Source organism: Stegastes partitus, unplaced genomic scaffold, assembly GCF_000690725.1.
Source record: "Stegastes partitus isolate 25-593 unplaced genomic scaffold, Stegastes_partitus-1.0.2 Scaffold6, whole genome shotgun sequence".
Classification (NCBI taxonomy): domain Eukaryota; kingdom Metazoa; phylum Chordata; class Actinopteri; family Pomacentridae; genus Stegastes; species Stegastes partitus.
This window is the reverse complement of record NW_007577737.1, coordinates 1,207,659-1,232,000: the sequence shown is the minus strand read 5'-3', so window position 1 is coordinate 1,232,000 and position 24,342 is coordinate 1,207,659. Positions and strand designations below refer to the sequence as shown.

Below are 24,342 nucleotides of genomic sequence, written 5' to 3'. Positions count from 1 at the left end.
AGCCCTGTGATAGACTGGTTACCTGTCCAGGTGAACCTGCCTTCACCCTGAGTCAGCTGGGATAGACTCCAGCCCCCCATGACCCTAGTGAGGATTAAGGTGTAGACATGATGGATGGATGGTACCCACCTACAGCTAATTACTTCCTGATAACAGCTGACTGAACAATCAGTCTTAACTCAGTGAAGTTTTTGAGGAAACTCGTCGTGAAACCAAACCACCATCTACTTCATGTTCTTCTGTCTCCAGACTGCACAGAGACCTCTTGTTCTGGAAACATCGTCCAGCCTGAGTCCTCGCTGTTCCCGGACTTCAACAGGACCTTCACCTGGGATCTGAAAGTCGTCTCCACTCGGGCTTTCCAGCTGGACTTCCCAGAACCGGGGATGCGACAGATTCCCAACGAGGAGACGTGTCCGGATGAACACACGTACTCTCTGGTTATTTATCTGCGCAGTGGGCCGGCCACCATTGGTACCTTCTGCAAAGGAGGAACTGTGAGCACCATCATGGCTCGGTACAAGGGCCGAGTCGTCCTGCGGGTGCCTGGAGACGCTAAACTGGACCCTGTGGACTTCAAACTCAGTGTTGGACCTGAGACGAATAGTACGTCAGTTAGTTCTTTATTTCCACTTCATCTCACAAGTGAAACTAGAATACATCAGACATTATACATAATGAGTCACTTTTCTTCACAAACCAGAAGATAAACACGAGTCAGAGCAAATCTGGACGTTTGTGTGAAGTGGAGAAGAAACTAAAGAAAGTCTGAAGTTTTTAGGGATACTTGGTCTGACCTACATGTGACGTATGCAGATAGCAAACCCAGCAACAGCAGCACTTTGAGCTAAAGCATGCTAATATACTCCCAATGACAATATTAGCATCTGTCCAGCACTTGCCATATATTCTCCATGTTTACCATCGTAGGTTTGCATTCAGTAGCTAGCCCAAAATGCAAAGTACAGCTGAGTCTGAGGGGAATTTCATAAGTTTTCCCTACAGATTAACTCCTAAACCAAAGTAAGAAGACAACTTAAAAGTTTGACCTGATTGGTGACGCTGTATGTCAGGGGAAGTCATTTGGTTTCATCCTCTGGAGAACATGAATGTCTCCATAAGATTCAATCAGAATTCACCTTAAAGTTGCTGAAATATTTCTGCTAGCGTGGCTAAGTCCAGTTACAACACAGAGAATGTAGAATATCCCAACTGAACTGGGCTCATCTTTTGGTTTAGTTTTAGTCTTATCAGTTTTGTTTAATCATTAAAACACCTCCTTGACACGGGGGTTGTAAATAGGGTTTCAAAATAATCACGTAATGTCTGTTAAGCACCTTTTATTGTATCTGCGGTTGTCGACTTAACCGCCATAAACTGATACCAGTGGATCAAGGTTGCATAAATTGTAGGTTCTTTCTATAAAAATAGTTCTGTTTTGCCTAAAAACGTCTCGTATGCAGCTCAACACTGCTGCCTGCTTCTATCTCAGACCACCCCTCCACAGTCGCTGCCGCTCGAGCACACCGGCTCACCTGCTAGTCTGCTCAAACACTGTATAGTGCTCTCCACAAGTTCTGGTATAATCCAGCTGCATATGTTGGAACCAGAAACTGATTCTGAAAGTCCTGCTCTGTGTGGTTCTTTTGGGTTTGTTGCTGATGACACCCTAGAAATCAGAATTTCTGTTTTTCAGACGTCGATGCGCTGCAGCTACACGGTAGAAATGCTCAGCCGTGGTGTTGGCTACTTATTTCACTCATGATATACCTTCCAAGATATATATATAAAAAAAACATCCTATAGACCAGAATTATTATCATCAGAATCATCTTTAACTACATGCAGGTGTTTCTAACCACAGTATCTTCTCCCTGTTTCCTCCCAGTGTTGGCCATACTGAAAGCCAACCTGCCGCGAGGCGTATCCGACACGGACTTCCTCACAGCCAACTACCCCAGAGACTTCCCCGACATGCAGCAGATGCAGTGGAACTTCACGGTGCCCGGCATGCACAACTACACCGTGAGCTTTCGCGACCACGCGGCCCCCGAGTGCCTCAGCAACGAGGTGACGGTGGAGTACCAGAAACCCAACAAGAAGGTGAGCAAACTGACGCTGACGGATCCTCAGCCGGAGCATCAGCAGGGAAACTTCAACATGGTGCTGAAGAACTGTGAAACCAACACGACTCTGGAAGGACTCCGCCTGAGCTACCGGGTCTCTGTGATGAGGAGCGGCCATCCAGGTACACTATGGAAACACTTAAGTCAGCAGGTCATGCAGATGATCTGATTTAAGGTGAAGATACTCAGACAGACAGTGGAGCTCAAACATATTCAAATGTTCATCAGCAGTGAAAGTCGACTTACTTTGACCTCTGCAGGATACTTTATGTTTCAGTTTTAGTTGGACTAGATGCTTAAAGCGCACATCTTAGTTAATGTGTACCGTAATGTCTGGACTATTGAGGCACCTGAATATAAGCCCCACCCACTAACTTTAAAAGAAAACCAGGTGTGTACATATTCAGGCTGCACTTGTCTATAAGCTGCAGCCATAGATGCCTTTTTCTGAACAGCGCCTGTAACACGGCTGATTAAGGAAATAAAACTACAGCAGCCTACCAGGAAAAGTGACTGATCGCTATCTTCATCTTCCTCCTGCACTGAAACCACTAAAGCCGTCTTCTTCAGTGTCTTCAGGAGGTGAACAGCCTCAGAATAATTTCATCACTTCCTCAGTCTCTCTGTCGTCGCTCTCAGCGTCACTTTGGTCTCGATTCAAATTCGGAAAAATCCATAAATTAGCCGCATCGTTGTTTAAGCCGCAGCGTTCAAAGCATGTGAAAGAAGTAGCGGCTTATAGTCCGGACATTGCGGTAATTTTGTCTCATATTGGTGAATATAACTAAAAATCCTACGTGTAAAATATAGATTTTGTTTGTATCTGAGCCCCAGTCGGTGTCTCTCATATTTCACACTGATTTTCTGAAAAGTAAATGATTTCTGAAGCATCCAGAAGGCAGTTTAACAAAACCTGTCGCGGCTCTGAAGCCCTAGAATCCATCTGGAGAAAAATATTCTCTCTCTCACACAACAAAAATATATTTACTGAAGCTACTATTTCCTTGCTTTTCCACATTTTATGAGTCTGCATTAAAAAATATAACAATCTACTTGTTTTTGTACAAATAAAACACGAGTGTTGTCATTTTCTGGGGACTTTAATTGGAATTAAATGAAGAAATGGGTTAAATATCTGTAGTTTCTCTGTATTTTTCTGTATGAAAAGTTTTTGAGAATTTGAAAAAAGTTTAATTTCATCCCGTGACCTCAATGTAGAGGCACAAACTGCAGCTGCAGAGTCTTTGAGTTTTCTTCCTCTTAACTAAAACATCGTCTGTCTCTGTCATGTTACCCGGTCAGTTCTGTGTACGGTGGATCTCACCAAACACAAAGGAGTTTCCGTGCAGCTCGAGAAGGTCGGTTCTGACCCGTACTGTGAGATGAGCGTCGACTCCAAGGTCACAAGGAAGATATTCGTGGCTGCAGGCACCACGGCCCGTCTGTCCTTCCTCGACTGTCCGAACGAGGACGTCCGTCTGACTGCCAGCAAAGTTATTGGTAAGATGTTTGTTTCATTTTGCAGATTTTTTATGAATTCAGTGTTTCCACAAAGTGGTCAACGGTACCTGGTTGACAGAGAAGTGGCTCGTTCGCTGTTATTCTCCGTCTCACCACCAGAGTGTCAGGATGCATCGTGCACTGCCACTAAGCTCACCATTCCCAAACTGGACTCCTGCCTGCCGATGCCGCTGCACAGCTTCACCTGGCGCCTCAACATCCCCAACGACAGGACGCTGGACCTGGTGTCGCCCACCGGGAGCCTGAAACAGTCCCTGCCGGGCCAGAAGTGCAACCACTCCGTCTTGCTGCACGTGGCCGAGAGCGACGGCTCTTCTGTCGGAGACTTCTGCTACAACGGCGACATCCAGAAGGTCCAGGTGCACACCAACATCTCCGTCACGGTGGCGGTCAAAGACTTCAACAGGACCAGGGGGCCTTTTCTCAGCGTCAACGCCAGTCAGGAAATCAGAGGTAAAGCGAGACCAACTCTGGATCTTTCTTAAACGACTGTTTATTGATTTGCTCAGTAGGGATTAAATGCATTCTCAGGATTTAGTCAAGTGTTTCCCAAAGTGGCATCTTTAGATTCTGACCAAAACTCAGAAATATCCACTTTTCCATCATATATGATGTAGAAAAGCAGCAAATCCTCACACCTGAAAAGCTCAAATCTGAGATCTTTTGGAATGAAAAATGACTACAACAGTGCATTTTTTAACAAATCATTCCAGCTGTTGTCCATTTTAATGGCTTTAATGAACATTCAGGAGTTCTGACAAACTATTTCATCGATTTGAACGAACTAAAGAAGAGCTGGTCTGTAGATTATCAGGCATCCAGGTCTCGGTAATCCTGGGAGCTTCAGTGAAAAGCAGCTAGACTTCTAATTTAGGTTATCCATCCATTTTCTATACACCACTTAATCCTCACTAGGGTCGCGGGGGGCTGGAGCCTATCCCAGCCGACTTAGGGCGAAGGCAGGGGACACCCTGGACAGGTCGCCAGTCTATCGCAGGGCCACACTTAGAGACAGACAACCAAGCACACTCACATTCACACCTACGGACAATTTAGAATCGCCAATTAACCTCAACATGTTTTTGGACTGTGTGGGAGGAAGCCGCAGAACCCGGAGAGAACCCACGCTGCACAGGGAGAACATGCAAACTCCACGCAGAAAGATTCCGGTGCCCCCACCGGGACGCGAACCGGCAACCTTCTTGCTGCGAGGCAACAGTGCTACCAACTGCGCCACCTTGCAGCCCTAATTTAGGTTATTTAGGTTATATTACGAGTCTCTACGCTGGACTTCAGAACCGTCATTAGAGTCAACGGTGACACCTTTATTGATCTGCAATTACTGCTCATAATCAACAAATAAAGCCGAGTCGAGTCACAGTAAAACCAGCAGATGTCGACCCAGATAAGATTAAACCAGTTTAAATGTTTACGTTAAGACCCTACTGTATTATTATAAAAGATTGGGATTAAGATCTGTATCTGCTGCCTGTTAAAAGGCCAATACGATGCTGTAGACAAGAAGTCAGTTTATTTTAAAGAACACGGTCCAATGAAGTGACATGAATGAAGGTAGAAGAACAGACAGAAGTGGAGCTGAATAGTTTTGACTTTAGTCAGTCGAACTGTGACAGTCTCTCCCTGCGTTTCATCAGCAGCTGAACACAACAGGTTCAGACTTGCTCTCTGGCTGTTTGTGGGCATTGTAGTCATTGTAGGTAATGTTGGGAATCAGAACCAGGAAACTCACAGTGAATGAGAGAAATGAGGACGACTGCACTAAAATAACAATCCAGAGTGATGATGTTCAGCCATGTAAAGAGGAGGAGCTGATATCACGAGTCAGTGTTCGGTGTAACGTGAATAACTTTATTAAACCACTAAATGTTTGAGTATTTCTAAGATGTAACTGGATTTATCAGCTAAAATGTGTCTTCTGTGATTGTTCATCCACTCCTTTAGGATTTGAAGAATCACTTTGGGCTGCAGGACAATATATTTGAATGAAGTGATTAATCACCCAATCAAGGAACTAATGAGCAGATTAATCAGCAGTGAGAATAAACTGCTGCCGCTTTACCTTAAACCTCCACACAGGGGCGCTGTTGTACCATACAGACTTTCTAATCCCCACACAGGAGACTGTTGTGACTCTCAGCGTTGTTTCCGTCTCTTTTCAGAGACCATTATTTACAGAGTCGCCCCCAAGGTGGCGTCCCCGGCCCTGCTGGCCACCCCCGGCTGGCCCCGGGGCATGAAGCCCCCCACCACCGTGTCCTGGATCGTCACCGTGCCCAGCCAGTACCAAGCGCACCTCCACTTCGTCAACGTCAGCCAGCCCAAGTGCAAGAAAAGACACACCGCCATCACGGTGAAGACGCTGGATTCGGAGGAGGAGATGATGAGCCGGCGGGAGGACGAGGAGGCCGAGGACAAGCTGGTGGTGCCGCGGAGTTTCTACGTCAACATGTCCAACTGCATCCCCGAGGACGGGCAGTTTAGTGCGCTGTTCAAAGTCGGTCTGGAGAAGAAGACCAGTAAGCAAACATCTCTCTAGACCAGGGATCTCCAACTCCGGTCCTCATGAGCTACTGTCCTGCAGGTTTTAGACGTTACTGCAGCACACCTGACTCACATTAATGGATCTCCAGCAGCTTGTTGTCAAGTTCTACACAAGTCTGATAATGATCCATTAATGGGAGGCAGGTGTGTTACAGTAACATCTAAAACCTGCAGGACAGCAGCTCATTAGGACTGGAGCTGGAGATCCCTGCTTTAAACCATTCCTGTTGCATATCCATGAACCAAGATTTAACCGTCTGATTCTTCTCTCCACAGACCTCTTGGCCATCGTCCTCGGGATCACAGGAGCTGTTGTGCTGGCACTCGCGGTGCTGGGTATCGTATGTTGTGTCACAAGGCAAGTAGAACCGTAGCAGAACTCTGAACACCTTTGAGTTCCCAGTGCTGAGACCAGACTGTATTTATAATACGACTTTGAGTGAGAAGGTTTGCTGAGTGTGGACACTGTGCTGGATCTGCTGCATCAGGTTGGGTTGAGTTACAGTTAAAAATTTAAATAACAGATTCAATAGCGTCTGTGTTTAATGGCTATTATTTTACACTCTACTTCACTGGACTACTTTGGTCCACTGTGTGGGACTGTAATCTGTTATCTCAAACACACATTTGACAGGATGTTTGGCTGCTTGAAAACTAATGCGTCTCTCAGCTCTGTGAATAAAGCTGGAGCACTTTTCATCTCCAATCAGTCGAGTGCGTGATTGCACCGGGACTGGAAGATCCCTCAGAGTCTGTTTCTTTGTAATTTGTGAGGACATTATGCAGCCTCAGCGAGAGATAGAAGACGTTGCTGAGGAGTCAAGATAGAGAATTGACTTGTTTAGAAGATACCATAAATCCTTGATGGGCTGTTCCTGCTCTGATACGTCTCTTGAGATTAAATGATGACTTAAACTTATTCTTATGTCTGTTCTGTAAATCAATCACTTCACTAATAGGTCTTGTCTGTGAAGATTCTCAGTTCTTCAGGTCATGGTTGTTCTCGTAGATTAATGGTAGCAACTGGACTTGCTGGAGTTCCTTGATGTTCACCTTCAGTCATATTGGTCTCCCCAGGAGGTGGAACGTCTTCAAGGAACTCAAGCAAGTCCGGTTGCTACCATTAGTCTACGAGAGCAAATCTTCTTTACTATAAGTGAAGGACTTGTTTAGCCCTGTGCTGGCTTTTAAATGGGTCAGTCCATCATAAATCGTAATCATTTAACTTTCTTCTATCCTTAACGAGGTGTAGAACTTTATGATTTATGTTTGGTGAATACGGGCCCTGGTTCTGTTCAGATTGGATCATTACAACATTAGTTGTTCTGTTTGTTTGTCGACTCCTCCTTACCGTTTGTGATCTGTCTTTTCAAACAGGAAAAAGAAAACACAAAAGATGAACACGGAGTCGTCCATCTACATCAGCAAAGGGAACATCTTCCGCCCGGGCGACAGGCACTTCAGTAAAACCCGATCCGACAACGAGTCCCACGTCTACGACTCCATAGACGACACGATGGTGTACGGCCACCTGCTGGGCGACTCCTATAACACCTTCACGGGACCGCCCGACGGGGGGCTGCCTGTGGTCAAAGAACCAGACCCGGAGCCCGAGATGGATCAGTACAACACGTTTCTGAAGCCCTCCGAGACTTTCATCCCGTCCCGTCCGCGCACTCCCATCGACCGGCAGGACAGCCTCGGCTTCCAGGACCGCAGGATGGTGGACAACGAGCTGTACACGTTCAAGAGCACAGGGGACATAAACACGATCCGGCTGTCCGGGGTTGATTTGGAACCGGAGCCGCCGATAATGGAGGAGTCCTTATAGAGTGTTCGGACCGTGTCTGTGTGATAAACTGATGTTACTGAGTCCATGTTACAGCACCGAGTATCCGTCGACGGTACGTCTGTGCCTCGAACACACTCAGGGAATCTAAGATCGGTTTACTTTTCAACGCGTCTTTGCAGAAATCCAAGAGTAAAAGTGCTGAGCCTTGTCCTTAAAGGAGTAGTTTAGGGAACATTTGCTTTCTGCTAGAGTTGGATGAGAAGAGCGATGCTGCTCTCGTGTCTTCTGCAGTAAATATGAAACTACCGTAAGCAGCTAGTTGGTTCATCTTGGCTACAAGACAAAGAAACCCTCCTACCAGTTCCTCTAAAGCACCAGTTAACCTGTGAAATGTGATTTAGTGACTTTGTGGAGACTCTCGAAGAAATCACTGCTTCTGGCCAAGAAATGTTCCTGCACATCATGTCCTGTGAAACCTTAACTTTGGCTTCTTATGGATGAAACAAATGAGATATGCGATGCTAGCGTGTTAGCTTTAGAGGTGCTGGTTGTTGGGTTTTAGCTAGCTTTCCCCTCTGCTAAGTTAAGCTAACTGGATTCTGCCTGTACGAAGGTGAACGTGGCGTTGATCTACTCGTCTAACGGCAAGAAAGCAACAAAAACACAGAACTATTTCTTCAATGTTTGATTAATGTTGCCTGTGTGGCATCGATTCATGAGCAGAAATCATGCAAGTGCCCTCTGTTCTTTTTTAAGTGTTTTTATAATTTTTGCTAGTCTTTTTTAAGATGTTTTTTTTTCTTCTTTTACCTGTAAATATAATTTAGTTTTTTTTCTTTTTGCAATAAATTCGAGGAAGTGGTTTGGTGGGAAAACAGTTTGCTCCTTGAGGTAACTGCCATCACACACTTAGAGCCGTGACATTTAATTTCCCCTCATGTGCTTACCGACACCGACCTTTCTGCATTCTGGGCGGTGAAAACAATTTAAACCACAGGAACGCCGGCCATGAAAAACAGCAGAATGAGGGTGTGGAAGACGTGCAGACTTCAGAGAGGCAGCCGGTGTTTACCGTGAGGACAAGCGTGCTTTACTGGAAGCAACAAATGCACGGGCCAGGTTTACACAGTTCTCTCTCAAGTCTGCATTTATTCTGAGGTGGGGAAACAGTGTTCAACAGTTTGGGAAATACACTGATTTACTATCTGTCTGAAAGTTAGATGGCAAGACTGATGCATGTAAAAATACTATGACATGACAAATCCTACTGAAGTGAACACACATAAGTTTTGCAACCAAATATCGTTAAAGTATTCAAGTAAAAGTACTAGTTTTGTCCTGCTGATTGATGCCTTCCATCATCAGATTATTGATGGTGAAGCATCAGCAGGTTCCTGTTGTAGCTGCTGCAGCTGGTTTGAACTACTTTACTTTTATATACAGACAGATAAATCTGAGGGGCTGTCAGATGATCAATGAGAGAGGAAAGAAGAAAAACAGCACCAGAAGATCCGTTTACAGTTTTTGAACTTTTTCCTCTAATTTTTGTCAAAAGCCAAAAAAGAAAAACTAAATCTGTCAAATAAATGTAGTAAAACGTTCAGTATCTCCCTCTGAAATGTAGTAAAGTGGAAGTATAGAGTAAAATAAAAATCCTCAAGTAAAGAACTTCAAAGTGTACGTAGGTGGAATACTAGAGTAAATGTACTCCCTGTGTGGTAAATATTAAGTAACTGTCAGCAGCCACTTAGCTTAGCTTAGCTTAAAGGCTGGAAATTGGGAAAAAAAACGGCAACTTGGCTCAGTCTAAAATGTCTGGCAGTGCCATAAGAAGATGACATATTAACATAATATTTACACACATGGACTAAATACTTGGTACCCCTCAGTTGATGAAAGAAAAACCCACAACGGTCACAGAAATAACTTGAGTCTTACAAAAGTAATAATAAATAAAAATTCTGTGAAAATTAACCAATGAAAACCAGATGTTGCTTTTGAACCGTGGTTCAGCAGAATTGTTTTTAAAAAATAAACTCATGAAACAGGCCTGGACTAAAATGATGGTACCCTTAACTTGTTGTTGCTCAACCTTTTGAGGCGATCACTGCAATTGGACGGTTTCTGTAGCTGTCAGTGAGACTTCTGCACCTCTCAGCAGGTGTTCTGGTCCACTCCTCATGAGCAGACTGCTCCAGTTGTCTCAGGTTTGAAGACTGCCTTCTCCAGATGCCATGTTCCAGCTCCTTCCACAGATGTTCAATAGGATCTAGATCAGGGCTCATAGAAGGCCACTTCAGAACAGTCCAGTGTTTTCCTCTGAGCCATTCTTGGCTGTTTCTAGCTGTGTGTGTTTTGGGTCATGATCCTGTTGGAGGACCCATGACCTGCGACTGAGACCAAGCTTCTTGACACTGGGCAGCACATTTCTCTCTAGAATACCTTGATAGTCTTGAGACTTCATTGGACCCTGCACAGATTCAAGACACCTTGTGCCAGATGCAGCAAAGCAGCCCCAGAACATAACAGAACCTCCTCCATGTTCCACAGTAGGGACAGTGTTCTGTTCTTCATATGCTTCATGTGAGCGTCTGTGAACATAGAGCTGATGTGCCAAGGAGTTCCAGTTTGGTCTCGTCTGTCCAGAGGACGTTCTCCCAGAAGCTTTGTGGCTTGTCAATATGCAGTTTGGGAATTCCAGTCTGGCTTTTTTATGATTTGTTTTCAACAGTGGTGTCCTCCTTGGTCGTCTCCCATGAAGTCCACTTTGGCTCAAACAGCGACGGATGGTGGGATCTGACCCTGATGGACCTTGACCTTGGAGTTCACCTTTAATGTCGTTAGAGGTCGTTCTGGCAGGCGACTGGCGAAGGCCCTTATGTTATCTGCTATGAAATGATTTGTTTTTAGAGTTCACACTTTGTTTTTTTGTACCGATTACACCAACATAACAAGAGGTATTAATTAGTGAGCTTCAGAGAGGATTTGAACTAAGCTAGCTAATCGGTTCAACTCAGTTTTATGAATATATATGTGCCAATTCCCAACGTGAGTCATCTCAGGGCACTTTACATAGCAAGGTGAAGAAATCTGCACATTCTATAACCGAGAGAAACATCCGAAAGATTTCTTTTGGTAACGGTTTAAAGAAATAACTCGTCTTTCAACAGGAAGGAGCAGCTCAGGGAAGGTGGCCATCATGGAAAGTGTAAAACCAGCCTGGATCATGAGAGTGACATCAGTCGTCTTAACAGAGGAAAGAAGATTATTTCCTTTAATAAACGACAGCAGAGGAATGGGTATTCATATTTTATTGATTATAGATGGGGCTAGACATTATAGGAGGCTACAAAATTAGCAAAGTGGCATAACTGAAGATTGTTGTTAAAGCAGTATCAGTCACGGTTCTGGCTTCATGTGAGTCGTGTAAAATACGGCAGCTGTGAAGTTTAAACCAGTGGTTCCCAACCAGTGGAGCTGCTGTGACGGAAGTGTGGAAATAATGGAAAGTTTGTGAACGGTGCCAGCACCAACACACAGCCTCATCACAGGAATACTGTCGGTTTCATGGACGAACACTCAAATATAGGGTTTAAGGATGATTGGAAATTAGGTTTAAAGAGAAAATTTACACAAAAAAAACCCCTATAAAATGTCTGAAGTCTGTGATTTCTTTGGATCGTCCCACAATCTCACTTATTCTAGACTATACTGTGTTCTTCATGGTTTTATTGTGGCCACAAGGAATGCTGCAAATGATACACCAGCAGATCATTTTTGTCAAAAATAAACACTTCTTATGCAACTGAGTGAAACTTCTAGATCCGACTCTGGACTCGATGCAAAACCAGTCGTGAACCACTGGCTTAAACTCCCGTTAGCGTAGCAGGCGTAGCAGCAGGAGTACACACAAAAAGCAGCTGGAACCAGAGTCCATGCCGAGGCCAATCACACGATGTTGAACTGGCAGACCGAGGCCTTCTCCTCACGGCAGTTCTCGTCCAACCACTTCCCTCTGGCGGCCCCGGACAGGACGGCGCAGTTCTGGGACATGCCGCCGTCCGGCTGGGGGGACCGGTAGTTGGACGTGTCCCAGTTTTTGTACGCGACGCTGGAGCCGGTCCAGTCCACCCAGGTGCTCTCCGTCATCATGTCGTTGATGCCTAGCCAGATCTGCTCGTCCGGGCCGATGATCTGGCGGATGTAGTCTCTGAGCTGGTCGTTCTCGTTGCTGGACGTGGGCACGGCGAGGACTCCGCCCATCGAGTTGCAGTCCTCGCTGGCCGTGTGGTAGCGTTTCTTGAGAGGGTCAGCCATGAAACACTTGCTGTGGATCTTTATGCCCTTTAAGCAGACTGGAGGAGAAAATAGACGGAGGAGATGGTTAGAAACTGGACGGTTTCCTCCTAGAAATCATCCAAGTATGTGGGGTCTGTGTCTGTGGTGAGGACTTTAGGTACAACTGGACCTGATTTTGTGTTCCGAACAACAAGTCAAATGCAGGTCGGCCATGTGCTCTCCAGATCAGCACATCCAGTTTCAAAGACGACACATGTTCGTATTTTGAACAGCATGCCAGAGACTAATGACTCCTGTTTGAACATGTTTTCATCTCTGATCCACAGCCGACGGAAGTAAAATCAGAACTGATGTTTGTTTTTATACTGATGCCTTCTTCCTCTTTACGATCACAGAGAAGGTTTTGAATGAGTTGAGCACATTCATAAGGGTTTAAATATCGCTAATCTCAGCCTTTCGGGCCTCTACTGACAGCCTAATGATTGATTGGCTCCAGATTTTCTGCATTTCAGTGTCTCAGATATACTAACACTGGAACAAAACAAACAAATAAAACACACTGGATGCATATTAAAACCACAGCTCACTTACTCTACAGTGTAGATTTTGGTGTAATAGCAGCCAAACATTTTAAATCCCGTTGAGCATGTTGATATCTCTATGTACTGACGACTAACGATGTTTAATGGCAGTTTGTAGAATACTTTATAGGATTGGGACATGGCTAATTAACTAAAATATTAGATCGAATGCTCCAACTGTAAGGTAGGGAAACAAAACCAGTTGGTAATCCAGGACCTCCTTTGATTGATGTTGTATTTTAATATTGGAAATTCCTCTAAAAACATGCAAAAACTGATATTATACACAAGAGTTTTGTAGGTTGGAGAAGCAAGATACTTCTACAATTCTACAATTTCATTTGGCAGATGCTTTTATCCAAAGCGACGTACATCTGAGAGCAGACACAACACAATCAAGGATCTAGTCAGGAGAAGACAATCTAGGTAAGTGCCACAGAACAAATTCAAGTGTGCCTCTGGTTTTAGGGCACTTTTCTGAAAACAGAGCATTTCTTAAAGCTAAGTTAAGTGTAACTCGTTCAGGTGTTTTGCAGCTCGTTAAACTTTGGGCTTTACCTGTTTGCAGGGCCTGCTGCTCCTTCAGCAGATTGAGCTCCTGGACGATGTCGTTGATTTGTTTCTGTAGATCCTCGATGGCAGCATCCTTTGTTGCTTCTGATGGCACACACAAGAGAAGTTTTTAAAAAAAGGGAATTTGTGCAAACAGCTAAAGAATGTTTGAATCCTGTCTTGCTTGAACAAACGACTCATTAAAGCAATTGAGGGCAAAAACAGTGATAATACTCTATCATTCCTCCTACAGGTGGTCTGTCGTGCATCATGTCGTCCATCGTACCTTTCTTCACCGGTTTCCTCTTCACTGGGTTCTGCTGGACCGAGCAGCTGATGAGCAGCAGCACTCCCAGCAGCACACACACTCCTCTGAGCTCCATGCTTCGACCTGTTCAGTGCTCCAACGTGGAAGCTCGCAATTTATCTGCCTCCCTCACACACTCCCTCTTTCTCTGTTTATCCCCGACACACCCTCTCTCTCATCTTTCTGTGCAGGGAAAAGTACTGAAGTCTAGCGCTGCTGTTTGCAGGACAAACAGTCCGACCTCTTAGGATGACATGTGCGCTCGTCTCATCTGGCTCCAGACTCTGGAGGTCGACCAGAGCCAGGCCTGGAAAGCAGGTCGAGGCTCTCAGACGGGGTGAAGCAGCTATGACATAACATAAAGTGCATGAAAAGGGAACAAACACAGACTCTTTTGTTGCATAAAAGCCTAAATACCTTAGTTAAAGTTTATTTCTGGGCTCAACAGCCTATTCCTTCTTTCCTAAAAGTTTTCCAAAATATCTCGAGCTCTGCTCTCATTTGGAAGAACCTGAGTATTTCCAGGTGTTTTGGGCGGTAGTAGAGGTAAAACTCTGCACCGTTGTCCCTCAATAGATCCAGTTTTTTAGCTTCAATCTGTGCACTGAGAGAGTTTGTTTTGGAGCTGAGCACACGCCCTGCACCGGTCTGAGGAAAGTGTGGACACGATCCAGAGTCGCATCTGGTCTTTCTGTAAGTCTTGCACTTTACACAAGCCTCAGCTGACACGTGGCAAACACAAAAGGACGCAGAGAGGCCGGACTGCTCCCGAGCAGAGCTGCTGTGATGCAGACCTGGGAAGGCACTGGTGATTGCATCTGTTTCTGTTGAAAGAATATGATGAGTTTGGAACAAAAACACCTGCATACACGAAGTTGTAGAAGATTGCAGGGTAGAAGTAAGAAAACTTGTAGGGTGTCCACAAAAGCACAAACTTACCATAAGTAGACCTAATGGTCTTGTATTGTGATGAACAGATTCTGTGAGATTATTGCATTGAGACATCATCCATCATCATCTCTACACCTTAGTCCTCACTAGGGTGGTGGGGGGCGGAGTCTATCCCAGCTGACTCATGGTGAAGGCAGGTTCACCAGGACAGGTAACCAGTCTATCACAGGGCTACACTTAGAGACAGACAACCAAGCACACTCACATTCACACCTACGGACAATTTAGAATCACCAATTAACCTCAGCATGTTTGTGGACTGTGGGAGGAAGCCGGAGAACCCAGAGAGAACCCACGCTGCACGGGGAGAACATGGAGACTCCACGCAGAAAGATCGCGGGTGTCCTCACCGGGACGCCAACCGCCGACCTTTTAGCTGTGAGGTGACGGTGCTAACCACCGAGACACATGCAGCCCTTATTGAGGCATCTTAAAATATATTAAATAGTAATGAAAAACCATCTGCAGGGTTACCTCCAACTCTGGAACATGAACAGGTTTAAAAATTCATTTGTTCCGGCTTTAATGAGGCTAATTATGAAGTTGTTTTTTGTTTTGTTTTTTTGCCACGTGCCGTATCTCCTGAAATTAGACTATGATATTCACTTTATTCTGCTTTTCCTTGATGTATTTATTTATTCTATCTATTAACTACTTGTGTTGGTGAAATAGCACAAGACAAATTTCCCACTCCTGTGACGATAAAGTTAATCTTGAACATTGATGGAAATCACACTAGTCAAACATTTGCTATAAACATTTTGTAGTTAAGACATTTTTAAGCGAAAATACCAAATTACTGATTAGCAGCTGCTCAAAAGTTGCACGTTTTCTTAGTTTATTGTGATAATAAGTTGAATAAAGTTCGATTTGAGCAAAACACACGTTTCTAAACATCCACATTTTGTTGTAAGAGACATTTTCTAACATTTTATTGGCCAGATAACGGATAATATAGAAACCAACCTGCAGATTAAAAATAATCATTAGTTGCTGAGTAATAACAGCTGGGACACTCGCATCAGATTGGGGTCAAAAAACAACAAAGCAGCACAATGTTAAAGCACAAAGACCCGCAGACTGTACAAATCCAACATTTTATTAGAAAATTCTGTTTACATGTAAATACAAAGCGCAGAAAGCTGATTTCAGCCGAGGAAGCCGACCTTCTGTTTCTTCTTCCCCAGACGCTCCTCCTGCTGCAGCAGCTTCATGAGCGGAGCGTGAAGGGCTTTGCCGACCCGTTTACCTGCCTGCAGACAAAAAAACACGCTGCAGCGTCTGTCTGCCATGTACACATGTAATCACGCTCAAAACCCACATTTAGATAAAGAAAAACCACGGCACCTTGTGTTTGTTGTAAGGTACAGGATTAGAAATGTAGCTTACCTGCTATTTACAGTGACTACATGCATTTTAAAAGACGTGCTTCTGTGCTGTGTTTAATAGGAAAGCTGTGCAGGGTGGCAGAACTTAATGATAGAAACGACTAAATGCACGGGCTGAGCTGTGTACTGTGACCTGAAGTTGTTTTTTATATGTAGAGTGTTTATTATAGCTTTAAACAGTAAAAGGGGGGCAGGTTATTGGCTCATGGTGGCGTTAGAGGAGAAGATCAACAACGCTCTTGTGTTTTCTGTATGTGGTGTATATGAAACTACTGCTGCTAGTTAGCTTAGCTTAGCTTAGCACACATGCTAGTAAAAGCTGCACAAGCCGTCTAAAGGTAACAGTGCTTCTAAATCTCATTAATTCACACATTACATCTTTTGTTTTTTGATTCGAAAACCGAAGTGTGAAAATGACAGATTGTGGTGGTAACGGGCGAGTTGTGTGACAGTCTGAAGGTTGACAGATATACAAGATATAAGGCACTAATTAGTGAGCTTTAGAGGCTGTGGTTTGTTTGATTGTGTTACTGTTGGACTGAGCCAGGCTAGCTGTTTAGCAGTATTTGTGCTAAGCTAAGCTAATGGGTTGCTGGCTTCATATTTAGGGGAATAATACCAATCTGTTCAAGAACAAATCAACCTGTTTCCCAAAATAAAAAACTTTAAGAATCCACAACTCAAAGGGAAAAGCACAGCACGAGGTGTTATATATGGAAAACGGCCAATTTATTCAGGTGAGACTAGCTCAAGGTCAGTTGTTGCTGTTTTTTTTTAAAAATCCAAGACAACAGGTAAGTAAAAATAAAATAAACATCGGGCCGTGTTGATTCCTCAGCTGTGGTGACAGGAGGCCAGATGGCTGAGGAGGAGGACCGCACTCACCTCTGTCATTTCGAAGATGCTCTCTGGGTCCAGGCTGCCTCCACCCACCTTCCTGGTGCAGGTGACGGTGCCCTTGTGTGTGACGGAGATGATGAGGCTCGCTACGGAGCAGGCCTTCTCCTGCAGAGTCGCGTCCACCACGTGCCTGTGGCCCACCTGCACAAAGACAGTCGGCTTATGTGTGCATCCATCCATAATCTCTACACCTTGATCCTCACTAGGGTCATGGGAGGCTGGAGTCTATCCCAGCTGACTCAGGGTGAAGGCAGGTTCACCTGGACAGGTAACCAGTCTATCACAGGGCTACACTTAGAGACAGACAACCAAGCACACTCACATTCACACCTACGGACAATTTAGAATCACCAATTAACCTCAGCATGTTTCTGGACTAAGCCGGAGAACCCGGAGAGAACCCACGCTGCACGGGGAGAACATGGAGACTCCACGCAGAAAGATCCCGGGTGTCCTCACCGGGACGCCAACCGGCAACCTTCTAGCTGCGAGGCGACGGTGCTAACCACTGATCCACCTGCAGCCTGGTCTCTCTTGAACACAGCAGGTGAGCGTACCTTGCACAGCGTCACTATACAGGGAACGTTCTCCACGTTGAGTCTCATGCAGTCGTACGGGTCGTCAGACAGCTCGATCTCCTTTCCTCCTTCTTCATCCGTTGATATGTGAACTCTGGGAATCCTGTCAACGAGGAAAACCCAGAACCGTCTGTAAGCCTCAGAAATAAACCCGTTCAGTCGATGTGACAGCTGCGAGAGGTTACAGCATCAGACAATCCAGTCATACAGACCAAACAAATACTCACTTTGTGTTGAAGAGAGCTGCCTTGATAGCTACTGAGATGGCATCGTACAAGTTTCCATCACACTGCAGGAGCTGTGGAAACATCATTTTCACTTTGGATTTATTCCACGTCTCACACACATAAAGGCTCTGTTCAGGAGCTGAACGGCTTCAGGCTGTTTTCAGACAGATGATCATGTACAGCAACCAAAATAATGAGAAGAAATACATGTTTTGGTGAATTCTACATGATGGACAGTCACTAATTAATCTAATTGTTCAGTGAATACAGCTCAGAGAATACACCATATAACTCCCCAAAGCCCTGAAGTGTGTCGTTTTGTCCAACAAACAGCACAAAATCCAAACACATTCTAAATTTACTATCAAAAGAAAAGTGGAATCTTTGTTGAGCTGGAACCAGAGAATTTTTCAAAATTAATTGATAATCAAAATAATTGCTGGTTGTCTTTCTAATTAGTAGACTAGTTGCGTTTTTCTGAAGGAAAAGGTCTTTTCTGGACACATTCAGAGGGTGGAGTCCTGGAAAATAACAGCGCACACTTTCTGACAGCCGTTCCTCGAAGGCACAGGCTTGTTCTTCAATATATTTATTTGTTAATTCCAACACTCTTCAGCAGACGTAGCCACACATTCTTCTTTTATTTGAGTATTTGCATTTATTCTATCAGCGCCATTAAAAACAAATCTCGTCCCTCAGTGTGTTCTTTAAGGTTTTAAATACGATAAATTAAATGAATGTTCTTTCGTAAATAAAGCGAGAGAGGTACTGGACATCGGCACTCACCAGCACATCCACGTAGAGCACCCAGCAGTGCTCTCCAGCGCATATACTGAGGCTCTTCAGATCCACGCTGTGCTTGTTGTTGAACACTTTGTAGAGGGTGTTGCTCAGCTCCGTCCCCAGACCCTCTCCTCCTCTGCCCTCAAACTCAGGAGTCGCATTGGCCGAACTAGTGACGGAAGATGTAAAGACAACAAACGTGTGAGGTGACAGAACATCAGTCTGAGAGATTTATTCCTTTTTTGAGTCAAAGTTAGAAAGGTGAGGAAGATGCATATTTATGGTGATATGTTAATACTTTCTTTGATAAGTCAGCAGTCATCAGAGGGAACAGATGGCACGACGCTGCCTCCTAGTGGCAGCGTATCCACCAGAACACCGCCACACAACAATCCCCTAACTGGTCATTCTTTAAATTAATAACCGATGCAGATACAGCAACATCTAACTGTTTGATTTCCAAATATGTTGTTTCAGTGATTTACTACCGAGAGGATGAGGTGGAGCTTCTTCCTTCAGGCTGTCCGCTCAAAACTCAATAAACAATCCAACAGGTTACTTTGCACTTTTCCACCTTGTATATATACATGTGTATAATCTTATTATTATTTTATTTATTTATTCTATTACCTTTTGCACATGCTTGACAATTTGATTTATTTATTTCTGCTGTTTCTCTGTTTCTCTCTCTCTCTCTCTCTCTCTCTCTCTCTCTCTCTCTCTCTATACATATATATAATTATTTCTTGTGTGTTTTATTCTTTATTCTTATTCATCTTGTTATTATTGTTTCGATGTGGAACAGGTACGCAACACACCGTGTATAACTATGTTCGTGACCAATAAAAGACCTTGAATCCTTGAATTTAGAATAGATTAAAAGCAAAGGCTTAGAAATATGACCTGGAAAACACCAACAGCACTGCACACACTTGAACTGGACTAAAGGCCTGAGTGAGCTGCATTTAGGACGGTTGGACAGCTTCAAAATGAGTGTTTAACCCGGGAGTTAAGGTACAGCACCGATGATAAAAGAACGTACCGGCAACACACGGTTAATATTAATTGCAATAATTTATATTCATAATTTATAACAATTAAGATATTTATAAGTTTTAAAGTGCAATAATGTTATGTAGCTACACACTGTGTGTCCTACAAGTTTACTACAGCTATCTATCATATCACATCTGTACGTGACACATGTATAAAACCTTCACTGTCATCTTCACGTCTGCTTTTCTTGTCTACTCGATGTCATTTTTATCTACTTGCTGTAACGTTTCCCCTGTGAGTAAAGTTTTATCTGTATTGCTCACTGCTAGAAACTTGTGTGTCTTCGTTTACACCTGCCAATGAGCATCAAACCTACCAATCGACAAAGAACTCCAGGTAGCCTTCGTTGGGCACCGTGGGTCTCGGTTTTCCAATCTCAGCCTTTATCCCGACTAGAACTGCTGTGTGTCCCTGAAAGAGCGACAAAACAGAAGATGAAAGTCAACCTGTGATCCCTAAACACAAAAAAGAACTCAAGAGACAATTGATGAGCTCAGGCATTAGTGACAGGTAAGCCTGAGTGCAGCTGGGAGGATGTGACTGAAGTTCACAGATGTTTTAGTGCATCTTCCTGTTCAGAGTCAAACGTGCTGCAGATGCTGGTTTTCATTACCAGCGTGACTTTGGCTGATCCGTCTGTGTTGGACACCACGTCGGTCTCTATCTCCATGTGTCTGTAGTCCTCACAGCCTCTTCCATCCACCCGTAAGTCATCCTGACAACCAGGAGCAACATGTCAACACAGCCGGCTAATGCTAACGCTAGCAGCTAGCTTTCGTTACGGCTAACAAGCAGATTTCTTTATTAAAATTTTCAGAAATAATTCAAACAAACAGCCGTCTGTGGCTAAAGTATTTGTTAAAAACTCACCCTTATGCCGTGTAAGATGTACACTTTTTCAGCCTCGCTTACTTGTACTGTTGCCATGTTGCACTTTTAGCATGTGTGTTTCTGTCGCTTTCCTTCTACGTCATCAACAGGCGACGATTAAAAAAATCTCATCCCGGCGTACAAAAAAAGCAATAAAACTGTGAGAATATTTAAAGAACTGTTCCAGAAAGAACAATAATGCTCCTTCTCTTGTCCCCTATACAATTTATTTATTTATTTTTCTGTATTTTTTCTAATAAATTGTTTGTCTTTTCATTAACATAGAATTAAAATTACATTTATCATTTTGAGCAGATGTCTGTCAAATTGTCGATGTTGTTTGTTGTATTCATTGGTAAATAAAGTTCTGTTAAAAAATAAAATAAATAAATCCCATCCCGGCTGTTTGAGGATTCAAATGATCCTCAATCAAACAGACTGTGAGCTTCAAAAAGCAAAAATATTTCACTGATGCGATGCTGAAAACGATGCCGATAAAAACAACTTTTCTAAAACAATCTTTCCTGAAACCAGTAAGATCAGAACTAAACCTGAATGGACATTTTAACATCGGAACCAAATAAAAGCTAAACCAAAGTGACAAATACCTTCTGATTCCAGCTTCATTACTGACCCTGGGTCAGTTTTAACAGTTCTTATATTCAGACTTTAAAGATGTTATTTTTGACTAATGGTAGATTTTATCTAGTGCATGCAGGTGTTGTGCATTGAACGTTGTGTAGATGTGTTTTATCTTTTGTCCTGACTTTGGACTTTCAGGCAGTTCTGGCTGCACATTTGGCACTTTTGAGGGAGTAAAACTGAATTTGATGAGCTGACTAAGAGAGAAACAAACACAGACATGGGAAATAAATAAATGTCACGACATCAGTCTGCGGTTTATTTGCAAAAATAGGCCATCGTTTGTGCTGCTAATGTGTTCGCAGTATGTCAGAGACACTAAACATCAGCTTTTCTGAAGCATGTGACAGTCAGAAACCTAAAATGTTCATTAGTTCTATATTTTCCAAGTTGTGACTTCAGTCTGGACCCAAACAACGTTTATTTTGAAATGATGACTTTTTTACTTGAATCACAGTGTTTACAGTCTTACTATCAGTTGTATTTGTCTACAGGACTTAAGGCTCTTTTGTCTGTTATTAGGAGCCTATGAGATCGTAGGAGATTTATCCACACTGGTGTTTATTTCAGGAAAACAAAACAGGAAACCAAATCTGTGAGACAACTGAGAAACACAATTCTGAGCAGACAGAAGTGTCAAGCCTAATTCTAAAAACAATACATTTGAAGATCCTCATCAGATATGATTGAATGTTAAATGTTAAAGGAAAGAAAGAGTATAAGATATAAGAGTATAGGATAATATATCATTATTAAATGCTTAAAACTCTCTGGCGAATCAGTGCATCGCTGCTGCTGCTCTCCATTACGTAACGTGTTCATATTACAGACTGTGTCCCTGTGATGATGTGATGAAGCTGGACCCGTCCTCTCATCCAGCGTCAGACGGATCCTCTACAGGCTACGTCAGCTGATGGATACAAGATAGATGGATATTGACATTTTTCTTGCTGTGAGCTACTCTATGAGATGTCATTTATGTCATTTGGAAAAGCAACACAGGAAACAGGTTAGAATTATAGACCAAAACGTCTGAGATGATCAGAGCAGTTAAAGAACCCTGTGGCGAGACTATTTCATTACGAAACAGCAGAAATTGTGGCTAATTGAGTTGAAAATATATGATATAAATTAAATTGATTAACGGAAATATTAAAGTTAAAACCCTACAATATTATGTGTGATGTAAATTCAAGCAAGTAAATGAAATGTTAAGGCCCTATAGTCGTAGTTTAGATTTAAATTTAAGGTTAAAATCTTATATGTATCACAAATTAACCCAATTAATGGAAATATTAAGGCTAAGACCCTATAATATTATATTCAATATGACTTTACTTAATCAGTTTAAATATTAGGGTTAAGAACTTAAAATATCATAGACTCTAATAAATATAAAGACAAATAAATAAAATAATTTAAAAAATGACAATATTTGTTTTTAAATTTGTTTTACTTTTTAAATTTCACTTTAAAAGCAAAGGAAAATGTGCACAGTAGGAATGTCGTTTTTCTGCGCATATTTCCTTTGCTTTTAAAGTGACATTATACATAAAAAAATGAAAAAAATAATCAAAAATTATTTTTAAAAATAGATAAAAAAAAGAATAATTTAAAAAAAGAATAAAAAAAAACAATAACTTATTATTGTTTTTGGTTATTTTATTTATTTGTCTACTTTTATTAGCCTTTTCTTTCATGGATTCATTTCTGATTGATGTTGCTTTATATTCCCACATTATTTATTTTATTATTTTATTTATTCTTCTTTTTATTTTCACTTCTATTTCATTATTCTTTTATTGATTTATTTTTTGATTATTTGTGTAATCTGTCTCTCTCACTGCTCCATACCTTAGAATAAAACCAAAATGAAAAGAAACCAGCCGGATGAGGGCGGGTCGTGGGCCCTGCGCGATGTCTGATAGGCGCACCGCTGAGCCAGAGTTCTCCTGACAGACCTCACTGAGGGCCGAACACGCCCACCGAGCAGCGGAGCCACTTCCTGGTTGGATCCGCGTTCTGTTGTCCCGCAGCCCGCAGAGCTTCTGGAACTGGCGGCGGAGGAAGCACCGAAGCGGAGCGGCAGCGGCCTGGTTCAGCGCTCGGCCTCCCGGATACACTTTAGTTATCCCAGCGGGTCAACACCTCGTCGAAGAAACCGCGGTGGGAGCTGGAGCCGCTGTCCGGGGAGCAGAGAGGTTAGCCAGGATCGAGCTAGCGGACGCAGCGGCGGCGGCGGGGCGGACCGGGGCGGACCCGGGGCTCTCTCTCTGCTCGGTGGCTTTGAACTCCCAACAGCTCCGAACTACGAGAGGACTTGAGGAAACTTGAGGCGGGAGAGGGAGAGGTAAGCTGACGGAACCACAGGAAGTTTCTCTACATGTTACCTGTAAATCCAGATCCAGTAACTTCCTGGTCCAGTTTGTGGTATCAGCACTTTCTGGAAGTTAGTTAAGTGTTTCCCACAGTGTCGTTCAAACTACACAGGTTCTGCTGGACATCACGGGACGGTTTAGTTGGTTCTGGTCCACCTGTAAGGAGGAGAAATCAGCTGGAGGACACATGAACTGATTATAAACACGTTTTAATTAATCAGCTGTCATCAACATGCTGATTCAGCTCTAAGCTGCAATCATCAGACAGAACATGTTGATAATAGCTCATTTTAAATCCTTTTTTGTACCTAAACCTCCATAAATGTGCAGATGTTCCAGCTTCATGTGTCCTCACCACTTATAAACTCATCAGGGCATCAGCTCAGGCTTTAGGAGATTATACGGTGTGTTTGACACTTTAATTAATTTCTAATAATGGAAATAAGTGTGAAATAAGTGACAACCAGAACACGGTATATCTCTGTAGAAACTTGTTACAAAGGAGATTCAGCGTTCTTGTCATTGCACAGAGTAAAATATAAGCTGGGTTCAGCCACTACCTGGAGTGTACTGGGTCAAAGGTCTTGGTGCTGGAACTTGAACCCCCATCCTCCTCCTCAGGAGGCCGACACCTTCTCTGCTGAGCTACCACAATAGAACCAGGGTCCACTGTCAATTAATTTCTCTAATAATCATTTAATCGTTTGGTCTATAGGCCAAACACCGTCGCCTCGCAGCTAGAAGGTTGCCGGTTGGCGTCCCGGTGAGGACACCCGGGATCTTTCTGCGTGGAGTCTCCATGTTCTCCCCGTGCAGCGTGGGTTCTCTC

At 43.4% G+C, this 24,342-nt stretch overlaps 5 protein-coding genes across 5 annotated transcripts in view; 2 read left to right on the top strand and 3 right to left on the bottom strand.

Moving 5' to 3' along the window:
- The window catches only part of ssr2 (signal sequence receptor, beta), a 19,387-nt gene extending 15,932 nt beyond the window's left edge, over window positions 1-3,455 (bottom strand). The window contains exon 1 of the mRNA XM_008280888.1: window positions 3,451-3,455. The gene's annotated coding sequence lies outside the window, so the exon portion shown is untranslated. The remainder of the gene's footprint in view (window positions 1-3,450) is intronic.
- cdcp1b (CUB domain containing protein 1b) overlaps window positions 1-8,876 on the top strand; it is an 18,364-nt gene extending 9,488 nt beyond the window's left edge. Inside the window, exons 7-13 of the mRNA XM_008280902.1 lie at window positions 250-606; window positions 1,889-2,248; window positions 3,429-3,626; window positions 3,747-4,100; window positions 5,828-6,184; window positions 6,486-6,567; window positions 7,587-8,876. Coding sequence (XP_008279124.1) covers window positions 250-606; window positions 1,889-2,248; window positions 3,429-3,626; window positions 3,747-4,100; window positions 5,828-6,184; window positions 6,486-6,567; window positions 7,587-8,040 — 2,162 coding nt within the window. The 3' untranslated portion in view covers window positions 8,041-8,876. The remainder of the gene's footprint in view (window positions 1-249; window positions 607-1,888; window positions 2,249-3,428; window positions 3,627-3,746; window positions 4,101-5,827; window positions 6,185-6,485; window positions 6,568-7,586) is intronic.
- A 2,420-nt stretch (window positions 8,877-11,296) lies between these two features.
- Window positions 11,297-24,342, bottom strand: part of LOC103356630 (tetranectin-like) — a 16,963-nt gene continuing 3,917 nt past the window's right edge. Inside the window, exons 2-4 of the mRNA XM_008280857.1 lie at window positions 13,720-13,834; window positions 13,440-13,538; window positions 11,297-12,356 (exon numbers count right to left, since the gene is read on the bottom strand). Of these exons, the coding sequence (XP_008279079.1) occupies window positions 11,950-12,356; window positions 13,440-13,538; window positions 13,720-13,816 (603 nt within the window). The 5' untranslated portion in view covers window positions 13,817-13,834 and the 3' untranslated portion in view covers window positions 11,297-11,949. The remainder of the gene's footprint in view (window positions 12,357-13,439; window positions 13,539-13,719; window positions 13,835-24,342) is intronic.
- exosc7 (exosome component 7) lies at window positions 15,770-20,571 on the bottom strand. The gene is made up of 8 exons (XM_008280845.1): window positions 20,494-20,571; window positions 20,237-20,338; window positions 19,940-20,034; window positions 18,571-18,736; window positions 17,785-17,855; window positions 17,537-17,660; window positions 16,965-17,120; window positions 15,770-15,944 (listed from the first exon to the last, which is right to left on the bottom strand). Exons 1-8 carry the CDS (start codon window positions 20,548-20,550, stop codon window positions 15,840-15,842), a joined length of 876 nt encoding a protein of 291 aa, XP_008279067.1. The 5' UTR covers window positions 20,551-20,571; the 3' UTR covers window positions 15,770-15,839.
- The window catches only part of LOC103356640 (zinc finger DHHC-type palmitoyltransferase 3), an 18,590-nt gene continuing 17,394 nt past the window's right edge, over window positions 23,147-24,342 (top strand). The window contains exon 1 of the mRNA XM_008280869.1: window positions 23,147-23,485. The gene's annotated coding sequence lies outside the window, so the exon portion shown is untranslated. The remainder of the gene's footprint in view (window positions 23,486-24,342) is intronic.

Bases quoted from the DNA above. Each gene is read 5' to 3' on its own strand.
- exosc7 (XM_008280845.1), bottom strand. From the start codon at position 20,550: ATGGCAACAGTACAAGTAAGCGAGGCTGAAAAAGTGTACATCTTACAC. The intron at 20,035-20,236 runs GTAATGAAAACC...TCGCTCTTTCAG, and splicing joins GATCAGCCAAAGTCACGCTG to GGACACACAGCAGTTCTAGT. The intron at 17,661-17,784 runs GTGAGTATTTGT...CCTCGTTGACAG, and splicing joins GCAGCTCTCTTCAACACAAA to GATTCCCAGAGTTCACATAT.